General features: G+C 42.2%; 1 protein-coding gene across 1 annotated transcript; it reads left to right on the forward strand.

The window, feature by feature from the left end:
* Positions 1-413: 413 nt before the first annotated feature.
* Positions 414-17,323, forward strand: LOC306980224 (G-protein coupled receptor 22-like). Its single transcript, XM_079579497.1, has 2 exons — positions 414-550; positions 15,142-17,323. Exon 2 carries the CDS (start codon positions 15,227-15,229, stop codon positions 16,748-16,750), a length of 1,524 nt encoding a protein of 507 aa, XP_079435623.1. The 5' UTR covers positions 414-550; positions 15,142-15,226; the 3' UTR covers positions 16,751-17,323.
* The last annotated feature ends 825 nt before the right edge of the window (positions 17,324-18,148 follow it).

The raw sequence follows: 18,148 nt of genomic DNA on the forward strand, positions 1-18,148 counted from the left end.
TTTCAATTTCATCCTGAGTAGATATATTGTTACATGTTGTAGTACTGCAAAATGCAACTTCGGTATTCAAAATGGCCGCCTAAACTATGCATGATGTCATTAGAAACGTATGTATATTAGCCTACCATAAACACACGTTATTTAGGGCAAATCACATTATGAATAAATCTATTGTCTATTTTGTGGTATGGTACTGTCTTTTTGCAAATATCTATATGTATTTCTTCATTTGCCCTTTAGTTTAGTTGTATAGCGTGTTCGAGAACAGAACCTGGAACTGGTTTGATGTCTAAAGCCAGGAAATCGGTTAGGTTGCCATTTGCGCCTCGATTAAGAGTCGCTGTGATTGGTTACTTTCCTCTGAAGAAGCTCCCTCCTCGGTGCGCGTGCCTCCAACAGATGGAGCCTGTGCGCGTCCCTCCGCGCGGAGCGGAGACGTTGTTGTGCTGCGTCTCCGCTGATGCCCAGCATGTGCTCGGCTGCTGCGTCCACTGAACAAGTTGCCACATGCACAGTTTGCCAAAATGGATTTTTACGGCCGTTGATAAAGGTAAGCCCTATTATACCTGGACTAACGCTGCGGTGTGGCATTTCTATAGCTCTTCACCGTCAATATAGCAGGTGATTGAGCAGAAGCATTGTTGCCGACGCGTTGAAACAAGTTATTTGTCCCCAGCTGATAACATTTTACGCACAAGTATGAGATAAATGTCTTTGCTCATCGGGGTAGTTCTTTTTTGGACATGTTCATGTAACTTTGTAAAGTTAAGAGCGTTGTGTTGCACATAGACCTGCAGTAATGTGAGCATACATTTCGTTGATCAACTTCTAAATGTGGATGCAAATGTCCTCGGTGTTTTGTCGGAACCTCGGGCTGGATGTGGGAGTAGGAGCTTGACACAGATACAGGCTATGAGCGTGCGTCTCCCACGCTCCTGTGGGTGCTTGATGCGGTAGAGCTACTGTATATCCAAAGCTTTCAGAGTACGGCTTTTTGCCCTGGCGCGTTGCCAAGTACCCTACAGCGAGTATAAGTGCACATATTTCTTAGTGTAAATGGACAAAGTAATTTTATAAGGGTTGCACACTTGTTGTTTTGAATTCTATAGCTATGAAGTTGGAGACAACAGTTACCACTTGAGAATAACTATTGTGTTTTTCCTCCTTTATTTTGATGTTTAACGTGAGAATATTTCTGGGTTTGGGGAAAAAAAGTGTAGAGAATTGTGAGGACCTGTGGGCTGTGGATGAACAATACGTCGTGATGCTGCGTCTCTGCTGTGGTTATTGCGCGCATCAAAAAACTAATCCTTGACCCACCTCATCGTTATGTCTATTTTTCTTCGGCGCGTCTTAACGGCTTAACCAATTAATTTCTTCCTAAGTGTCCGGACACGAAGCCATTTTGCAGCATCTGCCAGCCCTCTTTACGTCTCTTCTTTCTCGCCTTTCTTTCATCTGTGCTTTTCATTGGATCTTCGTTTCAACTCCATGTTTAATTATTTATGCAACAAGCATGAACTCAGGCCTATAAAACAGACTTTTAATCAGCGCTGTTAGATTCCACTTTTTCCCATTTTTGTCATACGATCCGATACTTGGGTTCAGAGTTATTGTCGCAGATGTGGAGTACCTGTCAGAGTACCTGTCCAATGTAAAAATATGCCAAGTGTAGGCCTATGTAGAGTATGAAGTATGCGGACTATGACTTATGCTGCTTGATTCTACTGGGCAAAAAAACAAACAAAATGTGATTATTAGAGGTTTTATTATCTGCACAGCCCAAAAAACACCATTTGGTATTGGATTTTGGTGGGCTACTCACTGATACTAACACCAGGACAGTCTGTGGTATTGGCATAAAATCTGATATCGGTATTGGAACAACCCTACTTTACTATCACATATTCCTATAGTATCATCAAGCACAACGTCTTGTTCAGTTGAAGCTACATGATGCCCATAATTCCAATTATGCAACTACTAGAATTCAGCACTGTTCTATCAGCAATAAGCTATTTGATCCCATAAAGGGACTATACGAGTTTAAAAATGTTAAAATGAAGTATTTTCCTCCCCCTACATGTTCCAGCAATGGCCTAATGTGTAGAATGAGCCCAGACCTGTTCACCACAACTGCCTCTAAAATCCTGCTCTGTCACTCAAAAAGGTGTTAATTTGGGTCAAGTGCCGTCATGCACGAAGTAAATATAGAAGGTGCAGTTACGCGCAAGACCTGAGATGGCAGTAGTGAGCATAAAATGACTAGCCTTAGGACATGGCTGGAACATGCAAGGGGAGGAAAATACATGGTAAATGGTAAATGGTCTCAACTTACATAGCGCTTCTCCACCTACATTAGGCACTCAAAGCGCTTTACAGCAAGGATCCACTCACCCATTCATACTCTCATTCATACACCAATGTACGCAGACACTGGGGGCAAAGTGGGTGAAGTGACTTGCCCAAGGACACAACGACAATGTGCACTTTCAGGAGGTGGGATTCGAACCCCAGACCTTCCGATCATGAGACGACCCGCTCTACCAGCTGTGCCACTGCCGCCCCATATAAATACATCATTTTAATATTTTTAAATTCCGTATAGTCCCTTTTAAGACAGTCAGAAGTGCCTTGCTTTTTTTGGCAGGTGGGGGAAAAACCAGAACACCTGGAAAGCCAACAAGACACAGGGACAACATAGAAACTCTGCACAGAAAAGTCCCAACTGGCTCAGGAATCAAATCAATCATGGTCCTTCTCAGTTGTTATTTTGCCCCAGGTAATAACCTCTACTCTGAGCTCAGTTAAGACCGTCGTCCAATCAATTCAATGACTTGCATCTCTAACCTCATCTTGCCCTTTGGTTCAGGACTTGAAAAGAAAAAGACCTTTGAAAGAGAAGGTGCTTATCTCATTCATAGCACGAGCAGCTGGTGCCAAAGTGTTCAAATGAGTTTCATCATGGTAGGAAAAGTAAAATAATTATACCTGAAATGAGTCCTGAAATAATTGCTTTGATGCAAACAGTGACACACCATAAAGTATCAGATATGTATCGCAAAAGATTGGACATGGTTTATTTTGCAATGATCTCTGCTTTGAAATCTTCAGTCGATTTTTTGGGGGATGAGGAGTCATTTTATTCAACGGGGAACATAGATTTTAGCCTGTTGCGCATGTTTTGGGAGGATGGGGCAACCAGAACACACTGGAAAGCCACCAAGACACAGGGACAACACAGAAACTCCGCAGAGAAAGGTCCGGTTAGTGCAGCATAGGTGAAGATGACAGCTTGATGCCTCAATAGAGAGTGTAATGACAGTGGTAGGCTCAAATGCCTGTAACTGTTGATTGGAGGAGATGCTCACTGTCAGTGCTCTGTGACAGTTCTCGACGCCGCAGATGCTATTTGTGCCCTGCCTTTGTCTCACGACAGTCAGAGCTGCACTTTGTGACAGCTTTGTCAAGAAACGTGATTGATGCTTCGCTTTTAAGTGACAGAGAGAGAAAAAAAACATCATTTCAGTGAAAAGAGTGTAGAAATAATAAAAATATTATTTTTTACCAGTGCTTTACTGAATTAAACTGATTTTTTAACTCGCTGCTGTCACACAACGTCTGTGCACTTCACTCATGCGCTGTACAGTACATAGCCTCGATCACTTGGCATACGACTCTAATCTGATGAGTTTAAGAAGAAGAAGAAGAAGAAGAAGAAGAAGACCTTTATTGGTATTATACAATTGTTCAATGAAATTGCGTAGATCAGATATTGGGTTACCCCTGAAACCACCACCTTAACGTGGTGAACGGGTTTAAGCACCGACAGCTCTGTTGTCGGGGACTTCGTGCCCCTGGTAGGGTCTCCCAGGGCAAACAGGTCCTAGGTGACGGGTCAGACAAAGAGCGGTTCAGAAACCCCTTATGAGAGACCAACAGGCCCTGTTTGAATCGTGAGGCCGTCCTTCTGTGGACCCACCACCTGCAGGAGTATAGAGTTAGTGACTCCTAAAGAAACTCCAAGGTCACTTTATTTTAAGGTAAAAAAAAAAAATCATGTTCTTTAATATAAGTATAAGTGCTCATTTTTAAAGGTACAGATATTTATTACCAGGATTGAAATGATATTTGTGTATCATTTGTCAGTATATTGATATGCCGTGGTTTGTGAAAAAATGTAAGCATTTTATCAATTGTGAGCTTGCCGGCTATAGTTGTTGCATTACCTTGACATCAACACATAAAAGTGACTCTCAAAGTTGCAAAATGTTCTTATAAACTCACAACTAACAGCTTAAAGGGATATTTCAGGATTTTTGACATAGGGCCTCATTTCCCAGTTATCCTAGTTAGTGTTGCTGATTTCTGGAGATTTTTTTTTGTGTGTAATTCATGCAGTTCTTATATTTGAAGAGTTACGTGGTGCTAGGCTTGTGCTAGGCTAGCGCATTTCTATGGTATCAGCTAGCCTGCATTAAAAACAGTCTGACACTCTACAGTGCACCTGAGGAAAATCACTTATAACGGCAGACTAACGATAGAAATGTTTGCGTCGATAGAATACTTTTTGGAATATAACTGACCTTGTATCACATGAAAGATCGCATTTTGAGGGACTATTTTTTCGCAGATCACTCCACCGCTGCGTAGCTTATACAACCAAGAAGTTGATGCTGCTCCAATACAAGGTCTTTTAAATGAATAATGGTTAAAATTACTCATTATCTGAGCTTTTTTTCCTCATGTTTTGATCCTGAAGAGCACATGACCTCCTTACAGACTATTCTACCCACTGCAGCGATCACTTTGTTTTCCTCTCTAAGCTTAAATGTTTGTTCCCTCTTTCATTGTTGTAATTGCATCATCACAGTATTGAGCATCATATTCTTATAACTTGAAGGAATGGAGTGCCAGATTGCAATGATGTTGTTAAGGATCTATATGAGCCACCGCATGTGCTCACTGCCGTCCAGCTTTTCCTTTGTAGAACTCACGACTGTGATTGACAACAGATGAGTCCAGTTCAAACCATAGACATGCTTTTATTTAACACAATAACGGATTGAGAGGCACATTCTCAGCAGTATTCACAAGAAAGCATGTATTTAAATAGTTCTTACGCCTGTTCATATGCTTTTCTTTGGCACTCGAGGTTTCTCACTATTTATCATTTTGACAACCTGTTACATCAGCCTATCCCAGCGGAGCAGCAGCATTAGCCCTCTGCCATTCATCTGGTCTCCTCTTTGTGCTGGTGCTACCGGGGAACTCTGATGTGGCTGTATCATTATAACTGCCATCACACTCTCCTGGCTTCCTAATCGGGGGAAACGCTATAGGAGCATCACTTTGAAGCGTAGCAACGGCAGCTCAGTGCTACTACAGAGGTGTGAATTCAGTATAGTTCGCCTCAGATGTGAACCGTGTCTCTGTTGTAATGTTTCTGACAGGAAGGCTATAGTTAAAAGGGGGTGTTATGCAAAATCGACTTTTTCAAGCTTTACATCATGTTATTATGTCATTCCCTCATTAAAAACATGCCTGAAGTGTTGCCTTGGCACATTCACGTATTTTTGAGTAATCTGTAAAATCTCTGATGGCAGCCATTTTAGGGATAGGTTTGCCTGAGTCCTCCTAGGAACGCCCCCACCTCCTGGAGACGGCTCCGAGCTTTCGTCACCATCGAGTAACCAATCACTGCTCCTCAGCAGAACGCCCTCCCCACTGATGCCACAGACAGCGTGTGGAGGGGGCGTGTCAGAAAGGGTCAGAGGTTCTTAAAGAGACAGAGGCCTATTTCAAGACATTCACTACAGCCATTTTGAGAGAGCAATTTTATACAAGGCAGTTATTCTAATTTACTGCATTTACAGACCAAAAAAAAACATAATACCCCCTCTTTAAAGGAATAGGCCACCGTTTTTGCATACTGAGATACCGTAAACGCTCTAATATAGGCCCGGGCCTTTATTTACTCAAGGGCATCTAGGACCAGGCCTTTATTGGAACCAGGCCACAATTAGAGACAGGCCTTTATTTCTATTTGAGCAAAACGGACGACCAGGAAAATGAAGAAAAACGAGATTTGTGTCCATTTGCTCCTAAAATATTAGGTTAATTTATTAATTAACATTTCAAACACTCTCCCAGCGGCTGGAACATTGACGCCTTTTATTTTGTCGGGACAACAGGAAGTGTTTCGTTGCTGTTAGCGGAACATTGACATCAATGTCACTGCAGGTCTGTTTTTACCGCGGACCGGATTATTTGTTGTCATCTTGCGTAAAAGGCGAGTTTAGACGGAGCATTTGTGTTTGTGATCGATCATGAGACAGACCCGAGAGAAGACGAGATGCTCGCGCCGATCGGAGGAGTTATTTTGAGGCGTGAGACTTACCTGCACACGGAGCAGCTGGACGTGCTTTGAAGACGCAATGGTGACTTTATTAAAACCCTGGAGGGTCACACAACATTTGTTCTTTGCATTGTTTCCAAACATAGTCACAGGAGGTTTGAAAAGTGGCTAAATCTGTGTCAAAGTTACACTCGGATCATCTCCTCCGCAGCGTCCCCATCGGCCCGGGTTCCCGTTTGTTTACTTCCTGCGCGTGAGTTATCATTTACATGAGTATGAGACAAATTCCTAATATGGGGAATATTTCTACCGCTAGTTTCTAATAATAGCCCCGGCCTGTTCTAGAGACCGGCTTTAATTTGCCTCCGCCAGCCGCGAACCCGGACACTGTTAGAGACCCAGCCGCTAATGGAATACAGGCCAGTATTAGAGAATTTACGGTATGTTCTTACCTGAGCTTAGACGAGTTGATGCGTACCCGTCTGGTCTTTACACGTGCGCTCAGTCACGCGAAAACACCAAACAGGTTGTTAGCATTTAGCCTCTCCTATATTGTACGGCGTAATAGTACCTTACGAGTACTTCGACGTCTGCACAGTGAAGTCGAAGTGCTCCTAAGGTATTATTACGCCGTACAATATAGTACCCCTATTCATCCGCTTAGAAAATCGACATGTTTAATTTTGTTTGACTATACTTGAATCATGTAAATGTTCATGTAACCGTATTTAAATAGGGAAAATGTGGAAGAGTGTGGTCACTTCTCCTCTATGGACCCAAACGGGGGTCCATGGAGGAGAGCAGGAGAGGCTAAATCATCTTTGGTCTTTTTGCGTGACTGAGCGCATGCGCAAAGACCAGACAGGTACGCATCAACTCGTCTAAGCTCAGGTAAGAACATATTCCTTTAAGGGAACAACTTTAATCTCCTCATCACATTACCATATGTAGTGAAATTAAAAAATGAAGTAGGGGAGACCGGAGCTGGTTTTCACAGCTCTATAACATCCCACAAGAGCCACACCTACATTAAATGAAACCCTTGGCTTGAAGTTTTATTGTTATTATTATTATTATTATTATTTTTATTATTATTATTTTTTACATCTTATTGCATTAAATAGTTATTAACTGTAAAAGACAGGAAAATCGACAATGTTGTCACAGTGAGTGGTTGCTTGTCCCTATAATTAACGGTTGTTTGATGTTAACATGAATTAGGAAAAAAAACTTGTTTGTTTCTTGAGATAAAAAGACAAAATAAGTTTTTAAATACTCTCCAGTAAATGCCTGATGTGTGTCTCGCACTGATTTGTAAGTTATTATTAACTTTATGCAAAATCTTCTGTAATGAGCTTAAAAATGCAGGGCATCCCCCAGTGCAGTAAATGATGTGCTCAACAACAAACGCTAATGATGAAATGGATATGATCACAAAAACAAAGAGACACACACACTAAAAATTTGACCTCGCTCATGGCTTTAACTTGAAGCTCAATTATTGTTCACTTCAAAAACTAATCATCTACAGGATTTTAGCACAAAATCATCGACAGCGGAGAAAGTGGCCTATCTACAAAAATATACAAATTCCCTCCTCATTTCAATGTTTTTTCGTGCGTGAATGGAAGCAATTTACAACAGGGGAATCAGGATGTTAAACTTGATGTTCAATAAAAATATCAAGTCACAGCGCCCCCTATTGTGGGGAAATGTGACAACCAACCCGTGTAAAACTCCCCTGTCCTGGTAAGAGATTGAGAGAAAAATCTGAATGAATCAGTCCCAGACCCATCTCTGGACTTTGACCTTGCTTTGATCAGGACTGTGCCGTTAGCTGGAGCAGGGGTTCCCAAACTTTTCATGACCCCCTGAAAATCACCAGACCAACAACTTGGGACCCCATTCTGTAAAATGTAATTCACATTTATACGAATTTCAGTTGCAAAACATCCAAATCTGGTTTATTAATGTATGTTTTAATACTACATTTTAATATTTGCCTAGACGGTTCTCAATCACCGATTTGGTTCTTGAATCTAAGATTGAACCTGAGGTGGGTTCTCGTATCTTCTAGCTTTCTGGTGGTCTTCTCCAGTCTGCGTGCCAGAAGAAGGACATCTCTCCCAAAGTTGGCTGCAACATGTCTGTGTAGGCTCTCAGTTGAGATGATTGAGATGTGGATACACTGAAACAATCCAATAAGAAGGAGCAGTTAGTTCAGACAAAACAGTTTGATTAGATGATAAGAGGCATACGACGTATAGAACATATGAGAGTCATGCAGTCAGCACAACGTTCAGGATTTGTCAGGTCTGTTGTTCCTCTCTGTCATAAGTCCTCCTATAGTCTCTGTTTTAACCCATGCTTTCTTTAAATACACATATATGTCCCCGTGACTTCTCTCCTCCTCATTATACTTCATTGAGAAAGCATCTTGAACTTGAGAGATTTGCTCACAGGCTCAGTCTGAACTTTCCCACAACAAAGTCCATACACAACATGGAAATAACAAATGCATTATAATCCATATCATCAAATCTTCAACGCTTTTTTTCTCCCCCTCTTTCCTTCAGAGAGCTCATTCCTGTTGCTTCCTCACAAGTGTCAAAGTGATGCAGCGCGGGCTGAGAAAAACATTATTCCCCAGGGTTGAAAACTGAAACAGAGGTCAGTTTTTCCACTTCTCCACACTTGAATCCAGAACAATAGTACTTACAGGTAGTGAAGAAAGGTTAAAAATGTGCCTTAGAGGGAAAGTTCAGCATCTTTAAGTCACATCCTGTGAACAAGGACAAATGATTAATGTCATGAAAAAAATGTATAACTGTGGAAAACAAGGGGAACCTCTTTGATGATATGGGTATAGTCCAACATGTCATATGCTCTTACAGAACATTAATGTTGACGATCTACACCATGATGTCCAAGACGAATACTTCTCATTGTTGATGTGAAATTCGCCATTTTGGGGGCTTTGATCCAGCAACAAAGCAACAAACGGTGCAGTATTGGTGCAGCTTTTCACTTGAGAAATCACAGTGCAGTCAGTGGGGAGCGTGGCGGGTCTATTGGGGCGGCAAAGCACCAGGAAACCAGTCGCTGTTATGTGCAGCTGATGTCAGACACACAGAGTGGAAAACTTGCAGTCTCTAAAGGGACCAGACTTGTTTATCTACCAGGTCACAGACATGTTTATTATTATTTTTTAAATACACTTTTTTTTTTGGTCCCTGTTGGGAAATTTGTCTCTTGCATTTTATCCACATGCAGGACAAGGGCTGTTTATTTAGGTTAAGTACTCTGCTATTCCTCATTTTAGAGTAATGTAGTTGTCTCTTATGTATCAGGCTATATAAATTAATTCAAAATGGAAGCCAAGTATGAGTTTTATTTTGTTATTTTTTTTAAATGTTCACAGTGCAAAAGGAATTCAGTCTGAGGAAGTCACAAGTGTACAGGTGTGTAAAAGTATTTTTTCTCTAAAAAGTGAAACACAGGTATTTGTACTTTAAAGGGACTACACATAGTTTAAAAATGTCACGTATTTTCATCCCCCTACATGTTCCAGCCATGTCCTAATGTGTAGAATGAGCCCAGACATATTCACCACAACTGCCTCTAAAATCCTGCACTGTCACTCCAAAAGTTGTTCATTTGGGTGCGAAGTGCCGTCATGCACGAGCTTAATATAGAAGCTGCAGTTACGCGTAAGACCTGAGGTGGCAGTATATGACCAATTTGCATCTGGTCCCTTTAAATAGGCATGTGAGTCACAGCGTCACGTGACTTCCGAGTGCGATCTCCTGACACCGCTCTTCCTCTCTCGCTCTTTTCCCAATAAGGGTGAGTGATGTCTTACACAAATCACCGAATAGTTCAAGAAAACACCACGGACAGCTCAGTGTTTGGGTCAGGCCCTGTTTCCGGGACTTTAGGGCCAGTGCACGAGACTTAAAGAGGGGTTATTATGCTTTTTTCAATCACATAGAACCAGTCTATAGCACATTAAAATGATGACGAAACCTTCTGTTGGTCTGTAAATGCAGTAAATTAGAATAACTGCCTTGTATAAAATTGCACTCTCTAAATGGCTGTAGCAAATGTCTTGAAATAGGCCTCTGTCTCTTTAAGAACCTCTGACCCTTTCCGACACGCCCCCTCCACACGCTATTTGTGGCATCAGTGGGGAGGGTGTTCGCTGAGGAGCAGTGGTTGGTTACTTGGCTGGTGACGAAAGCTCGGAGGTTGAAAAAAGTCGATTTTGCATAATACCCCCCCTTTAAGCCATGTGTCCGCAGGCCCAGTGTGCGGGACTTTAGGCCCAGTGCACGGTACTTAAGCCCTGTGTGCGGGTCAGGCCCAGTGTGCGGGTCAGGCCCAGTGTGCGGGACTTTAGGCCCAGTGCGCGGTACTTAAGCCCTGTGTGCGGTTCAGGGCTGGGTTCTGCTGATGAACAAGTCTGGATCTACACAACAGTGATAAGAAGATTTGATGTCCTCTGAAGCCTCATATTAAAGGGGCTAGATGCAAGCTGTCATGTTTATACTCACTACTGCCACCTCAGGTCACACGTGTACCTGCACCTTCTATAGTTAAAATAAAGTTTTTCAGTGACAGTGCAGGATTTTAGAGGCAGTTGTGGTGAATATGTCACGCTCATTTTACACATTAGGACATGGCTGGAACATGTAAGGGGAGGAAATTACATCATTTTAACATTTTTAAACTCTGTATAGTCCCTTTAAAAGACACTTTATTCTTCAGAAAAAAACGTGGCCTATCAACTTTCATTATAAAAGATGGTACATGGACTTTCTCTGTTTGGGAAATCTTCCAAACGTGGTGTTGGACACATGCTTTAATCTCTCTTGAGTTATTTTATACCGTATTCTATTCATATTTCTACAACACAGTCTTCCTTTGTGCTCAAGCTCCAATGGCATGGTTAAACACATGCACAATGCAGAGCCGTCTGCCTTCTTTCCTGTTGACTAATGACTGACTCTGGTCCACATGATAGTAGTATTGTTTAATCCTGACCTTAGCAGGACTTTAGCCCGTGTGAATTTGGGTAATGGCACAATGAACTGGTAATAAAGATAAAAAGACACATTAAAAACGTAGAAATCCTTTACAATTTAAAAAAAAAATGATTTAGAGTTCACATGGGATTCAAAAAGCTCACAACACTCCCCACATTCTATACTTAATACTTAAGTTTTTTTTCTACAGTCAATTTTATAATTTTTAGAGTAAAGAGAAAACACTGTTTATGAAAGTCTAGATAAATGGCGAGAGTCTGATGTAGGGCATCCATTGTCCTGCCTTGATCACAATCTGAGTACATGCAGATTGTAATGGCTATTGTGCCTCAGTGTATTTTTGCAATTAGTGCTAAATTGTGCTTTGTGCAGCACTTTGGAGACTTTGTGTTGTTTGCTATACAAATCAAAGTGGACTGGGTTGGACTGTACATTTTCAGAGCTATCGTAAACACACACATATGCTTGTAACTCCATCTTAGTAAGGACACTCGTAAACATAATATATTACCAAGACCCTAACCCTGAACCCTGAACCCTAAACCCCTAACCTTAATCCTAACCCCAACCCTGACCTAAACCCAATTCTAACCCTAACCCTAAAACCACATCTTGACCCTCAAACAGTCCTTTAAATAAGTGAGGACCACCCAAAAGGTCTTCACTTTCCAAAAATGTCCTGACTCTGTTGGTTAAAAACTCAAACTGGTCCTCACAATGTCGTAAGTACAAGAACACACACACAACAGTTTCTAGTCATCGTAACAAAACATCAAAGCTCAAAATGAAAACAGATCCTTATTGTATCTTCATCAGGCAGTGTCACAACTGTCTAGGTTTGCTATTTCTTTCAAATAATGGTTACAATGTTCTAGTGCAAGGAGCAGTCTGTCATCTCAGGGGCTTTCCATTTCTGTCCATATTTCCTTGGCTGACAATGCCCAGAGAGAAAAGGAACACATGGAAGTCACCAGACAGACTGCTGTTGTCTCTGAGGCCATGTGTAGCGTAGCAGTCTGGGTGTTGAGTCTAATTTACAACTTTCTGTCATATTTAATGGTAGGCTTTTTCTTTACTATAGACTCCACTTACACTTCATGGAGTGTTGACACAGGTCTATAATACGCCTATGGAGAGGAAGTAGCCGTCATTGCAGTGGAAAATGATGTGACCATTATGCAATTGTCTGGTTATCCAAATTCAAATATAAATGTATAAAGAGGGGCATACATTGAATAAAATTAAAAATACAGTGAAGGAAATTAAAAATGTAGATACATACACAATTCTGAAGTCCTAATAACATAGGAGAAATCCATTGGACAGGAGGACATACATAATGTCATCCAAAATATGAACACAAATACCGTTTTTTATTTCTCAATGGATTTGTGTTTGTAGTTTTGACCACACTTTTGAAAAGTGTGCCTAGCTGTGTTCATTGTGTTTAAGGTTTCGACAGCAGAGTCCTGTTTTTGAAGAATGTCTGCTGTCATTGGCAGCTGTGTGCAGTCAATGGAGTGTCTTTTTCATTCAAGAAAAACGATCTGGTTTCTATCTTTGCACGTAAACACACTGTATGGAAACAGCCACCTCTGATTGAAACCTTTATTTTACTCCAATTAGTTCAAAATTCTGCCTGTTATGGCTCTTGGAAGTAGCCTGGCTAACACCAGACTAAAATCACAAGTGATATTTAGTCTGGGGACCACCAATTCATTTTCTCGTAGGAGAGGTGTGGTTTATGATCGTCCATACTCGTTTATTGGGCGATACGAAAAAAAAAAAAAAGGTCTATCATGCGTCTGCACGTGGCCATAGCCAATCGTATCATCGTATGAGATGACGTATGACGTACCCGCTGTAAACTTTTGAGCTAAATTATTTAGAACAAGGTCTAAAGCTTGATCGAAAAATACCATCGTGTCTGCTGCTGTCATGTTGGATCTGTAAATAAACTTTTTTTTTTTATCCGTAAATAAACTACAAGCTTCGAATAGTGCGTCATCGTCCTGCCGTCCCTCCTCGCTCTGTGATTGGTTCCCAAATCCACCGGAAAATTTGGGCCATGGTCCCCAGGCTGTTGTGCAGTTCGAAATAACTCGAGCGCACACAGGAGCATGGCGTTAGCCAGGTTATCTTGGAAGTGGAATCTTTGAGATCTGCTCATTACAAAGAGGTGTTAAAAAGACTGGCTGTTTCTGCTCCGCTCAGATGCTCTTTTCTTGTGTCAGATCCTTATCTTTAAAAAAAATAAAAATAAAAAAGAGATTTGGTTCAAATTGAAATATTTAAGTGAGTAACTTAAAGTTATATGAGTTCTTGTGTGAATGGACAATGACAATATGGCCGCCGGAGCTGCAATGGATCACCACGGCAACGTCTATCCAGAGTTTTATTATAGCGCCGTGAGAAACTGCCAGTCTGTGGTGGCCCAGTCAGTATCGCGCAACAACTCTCTTTAGATTCAACTGCGCTCGCGAATCGAAAACCACTCTGCGGTTGCTATGGTAACAGCAACAAGAACCACGTAACAAGCGCTGCTGGGGGGAAAGTTAGCAAGAAAAAAAAAGTCACGTTGTGCATGAGCTGTGCCTTGATGATGTGTGTTTTGCTAAGCCCAACGATTTCACTCCCCTCGAGAAATATAGACAAAATGAACAGTGATTGTTGTTCAATCAATTTTGTGCAGGTGTAATCAGCGGACACCAACTGATCAATGAAGTAACAGCTGCACTTTACACACTTTGCTTTGAATGTGGTGTCCATTAATACCACAGTGAGGGACAAACCCCAGTGTCCACAACAAACGCAATACCTTTCACGTCGCTTTAGCATTTATTTATTCTTTCTTTCTTTCTTTCTTTCTTTCTTTCTTTCTTTCTTTCTTTCTTTCTTTCTTTCTTTCTTTCTTTCTTTCTTTCTTTCTTTCTTTCTTTCTTTCTTTCTTTCTTTCTTTCTTTCTTTCTTTCTTTCTTTTTTGTCTCTCTCTCTCTTTTTTAATCTATTTAATTTATTCGAAACACATACGCACTACTGCATATCCATCTTGACCATCATTTCTCCCAACCTCTGAAAGTTGCATCCATCTGATTTTCAATCCCAAACCGAATGTGACCATTATCAAATGACGGCTAGAAACATTCTTTTTGAGCCATTTCTTTTGTAGAAGTAAGTCAAATTGCATCTGGCACATACAATAGTTACTGCAGGAGATCATAATCTAAAAGAAGAAGAAGAGAGAAGAGTTCATCAAATTGCGGAAACCCTTAATGTTATGATCCTGTACAGTGTGGGCATGATAAATAGATAATGACTTCATCTGTGCTGCCTGGACAGAGATCCCGAGCAATTTTGTCCAAGTTGCAGAATGTGTTCTTTTGCTAATCCTGAGAGGCCTGTTGATTGTGTGGAGTAATTTTAGCAAACAGTTTAGCAATCCCCCAGTTTGAGAGAGGTTGTGTTACTTGAGATGCAGGTGATTGGCTACATGTGCTGAACAGCTCTTCTGGGCTCCAGAGCGGATAAAGTCGTAACAATAACGCTAATACTAATAGCAGTGCTGCGCAATGGTCAATGCTCTCAACTTATAGCACTATTATCCAAAACGCTTTACATTAAGGATTACGTGACACCTGACTATCTACAATGACTGGCTCTTTGACTGAAGCTTGTTGTCCGGGCCTTGGAAATGGGATAAAGCTGTGTTTCTGATCTGTCCTGTTCTTGTCTCCACAGCACTGTTCCTCTGCATGCATCATGGAGGCTCGACTGGGTATGTCCCAGGATCCCTTCAGCTGTGACATAGAGCTCTGAGCTGGTCATGGATACTGACAGCTACGTGTCCAGCCTGGCCCCCACAGACTGGGTGGGGACAGTGGAAGTCCTGCAGGAGCAAGAAGGCTCGGCTGGGAGGCCTGCGTCCTGGTACGAGCCGCACTCGCTGAGCTTCCAGGTGTCTCTCTCTGCAGTCCTCATGGTGGAGCTGGTCCTGGGCTTCAGCAGTAACCTCACAGTGCTGGTGCTTTACTGCTCCCAGTCCAACCTGGTGGACTCTGTGAGCAACATGGTGACTGTGAGTCTGCATGTGCTGGACGTGGCGGTGTGTGTGCTGTGCCTGCCCTTCACTCTCATGATCGTTCTACTGCCACAAGGAGCCAACCTGGTGACTCTGTGCCGCTTCCACGAGGCCTGTGTTACCTTCGCCAGCATCGCTACGGCGATAAACATCCTGGTCATCAGTCTGGACCGTTATGATATATCTGTCCGCCCCGCCAACAGGATGCTCACAACTCGGCGAGCAGCGCTCCTGCTGGCCGCAGTTTGGTTCGTCTCTGTGGCGGTGTTTTTTATCCCTTTCTCTGAAATGCAGTGGATAAGTGAGGAGCCGCAGGAGGACAAGGAGCAGGACCTTTCCTTGGCTTTATCTTATCAGGACTCCAGCTTTGACATGTCAGCTTGGGACAATAGGACTTCACTGTGTGGTGGTGGGCCATACCACTCAGGCCGGGGTATGTACTATCACCTCCTCCTACAGGTGCCCATCTTCTTCACCACTGTGGCAGTCATGCTTTTTACCTACTCTCGAATTCTGAGAGCACTGAACATACGCATTGGCTCTCACATGAAGAATCAGCGCTTTAGGGGTGCCCACAGTAGGGGGCACCATGCACAGAAAAGTGAACAGAGTAAAAGAAAGTTGGGGTTGAAACAGGTGGGCAGTGAAGAGGCGGGGGAGGAGCACTGCACCACAGATGGGACAAAACAGCACAGTCACCCTCCTCTCATTTCCTCACCTTCACCTACACCCACCGCTACCTCTCCCCCCGCAGTGTCCTCCACCAACCCTCTGGTGGGCTCTGCTGAAGCAGCGGCTACCCCTGTGGCCCCTACCATGGGAGTCCAGGCCTCAGTATCGGCAATCATTGCCCTGCGACGTGCGGTGAGGCGGCACAGAGATCGCAGAGAGCGGCAGAGACGTGTGTTCAAAATGTCCCTCATCATCATCACTACCTTCCTGTGCTGCTGGGCCCCACTGTCTGTGACCAATGTTTTAATCCTGGGCATGGGGCCCAGCGACATCCTGATCGACCTCCGTCTGTGGTTCCTCGCCCTGGCCTATGGCACCACAGTGTCACACCCTTTACTCTATGCTTTCACTCGACAGAAGTTGCGCCGAGCGCTGAGATCTAAGGTCAAAAAGAGAGTTGTGTCATTGCTCCAAGTGGACCCCTCACCAGGGGGCGCTGTCTTACACAACTCCTGGGTTGAGAACAGGAAAACCAGCCGGCAGGTGCGCCTGGAGGCGAGTGAAGGCACAGACCGCTGTCTGGCAGAGGCTCTGTGAGAGACATATATAATTCAAACAAAAGTCACAGGTGTGCACTGTCAAAGTCACTGGTGCATGAGGCAGTTTCTCCACCAGCAGAAAAGTTACCACACAGTCCTGTCAGAGGAACAACCGCCCCGACTGAGTTCTCATGGTGGAGCTTAAACTGCTCCAAACAGCGTTTTTGCCCCAGATGAACTGATCTACCACCTCGACTCAGAGGTTCAGAGGCAGCTTAAGAACGTTCTCACAATCAACACACTGATATAAGGGTTGTCTTTTCTATTTACTAACAATTATTTATTGCACCATATGTTGTACATTTCAGCAAAGAAAGCCCAAGACACAATGTGCTGATGGGCTGAAGGCTACTCTTTCGATTATGTCTAATTATCAGTAGAACCTTTTGTGAACAGTGAATGGTAATGGCACTTATATATGTGTATATTAAATGTAATTGATGCAGGTCTTGTGATACCTGACAACACACTCACCAGCTTGAGATAATGCTAAAGGTGTTCCAGTGCAAGTATGTTCTTTGATTTTGCTAGTTTTTTAAGTTTGAACAAATACTGTAAATAGTGTCAAACACCTTCTGAGAGTAAACAGAGCCTTGAAATAAGCTATTCCACTGTATTCTGTTGACCCTTTGTTTTTATATGTCTCGACATGTTTTTGTACAGTGGGGGCCTACAGCCTATAAAGTAATTATATTTGAGACACTTATTACTGGATTCATTCATAATTTCTCTCACATTCCCTCCCAAGAGAGTCTCTGTGTCCAGCAGTCATCAGCACGGGTCCAGCACTCATCGATTTACAGATTTCTATGAGAGCACTTTGTCTCACCACTTTGTTGGCTCAATCTGAGTGCATATAAATATGAACTAATTTGGTATCATATGTAACTTTTGTGTTGTTTTAAAGGAATGTATAGAGATTAAAGTGCTTCAAAAATCAAATGTAGCATCTTTTGTTTTCGAATTGTTGAATGGCCATATACAAACAGTACATACCTGTAAGTGAGCTCTAAACGCCGGCGGTAAAGCCATGAAAGGCAGATTTTTTGTCAGCATTTCAAAGTGCTTCACAGTGGTGGCTCTCGAATGCAGGTGTGATGTGGCTCTTTAAACTTTATGGGATGTTATGGGATGTTTTTGTTCATTTTCAGTAGGATAACCATATTTTGTTTGTTGTCAGTGCACATGGGGTTTCTACAGGTCGCAGCAAGTCAAATGTAATGCTTTTGAATGCCTAAATACAATATTTTTAATACCACTTATTCAAAAATATATATTTATAAATATATATATATATATATATATATATATATATATATATATATATATATTTCATTTCGTAAGATTTGTAAACACTCAGTTTACAAATCACAACACAGGGGAAATGTTGGTATTC

Source organism: Gobius niger, assembly GCF_951799975.1.
Source record: "Gobius niger genome assembly, chromosome: 20".
Taxonomy (NCBI): domain Eukaryota; kingdom Metazoa; phylum Chordata; class Actinopteri; order Gobiiformes; family Gobiidae; genus Gobius; species Gobius niger.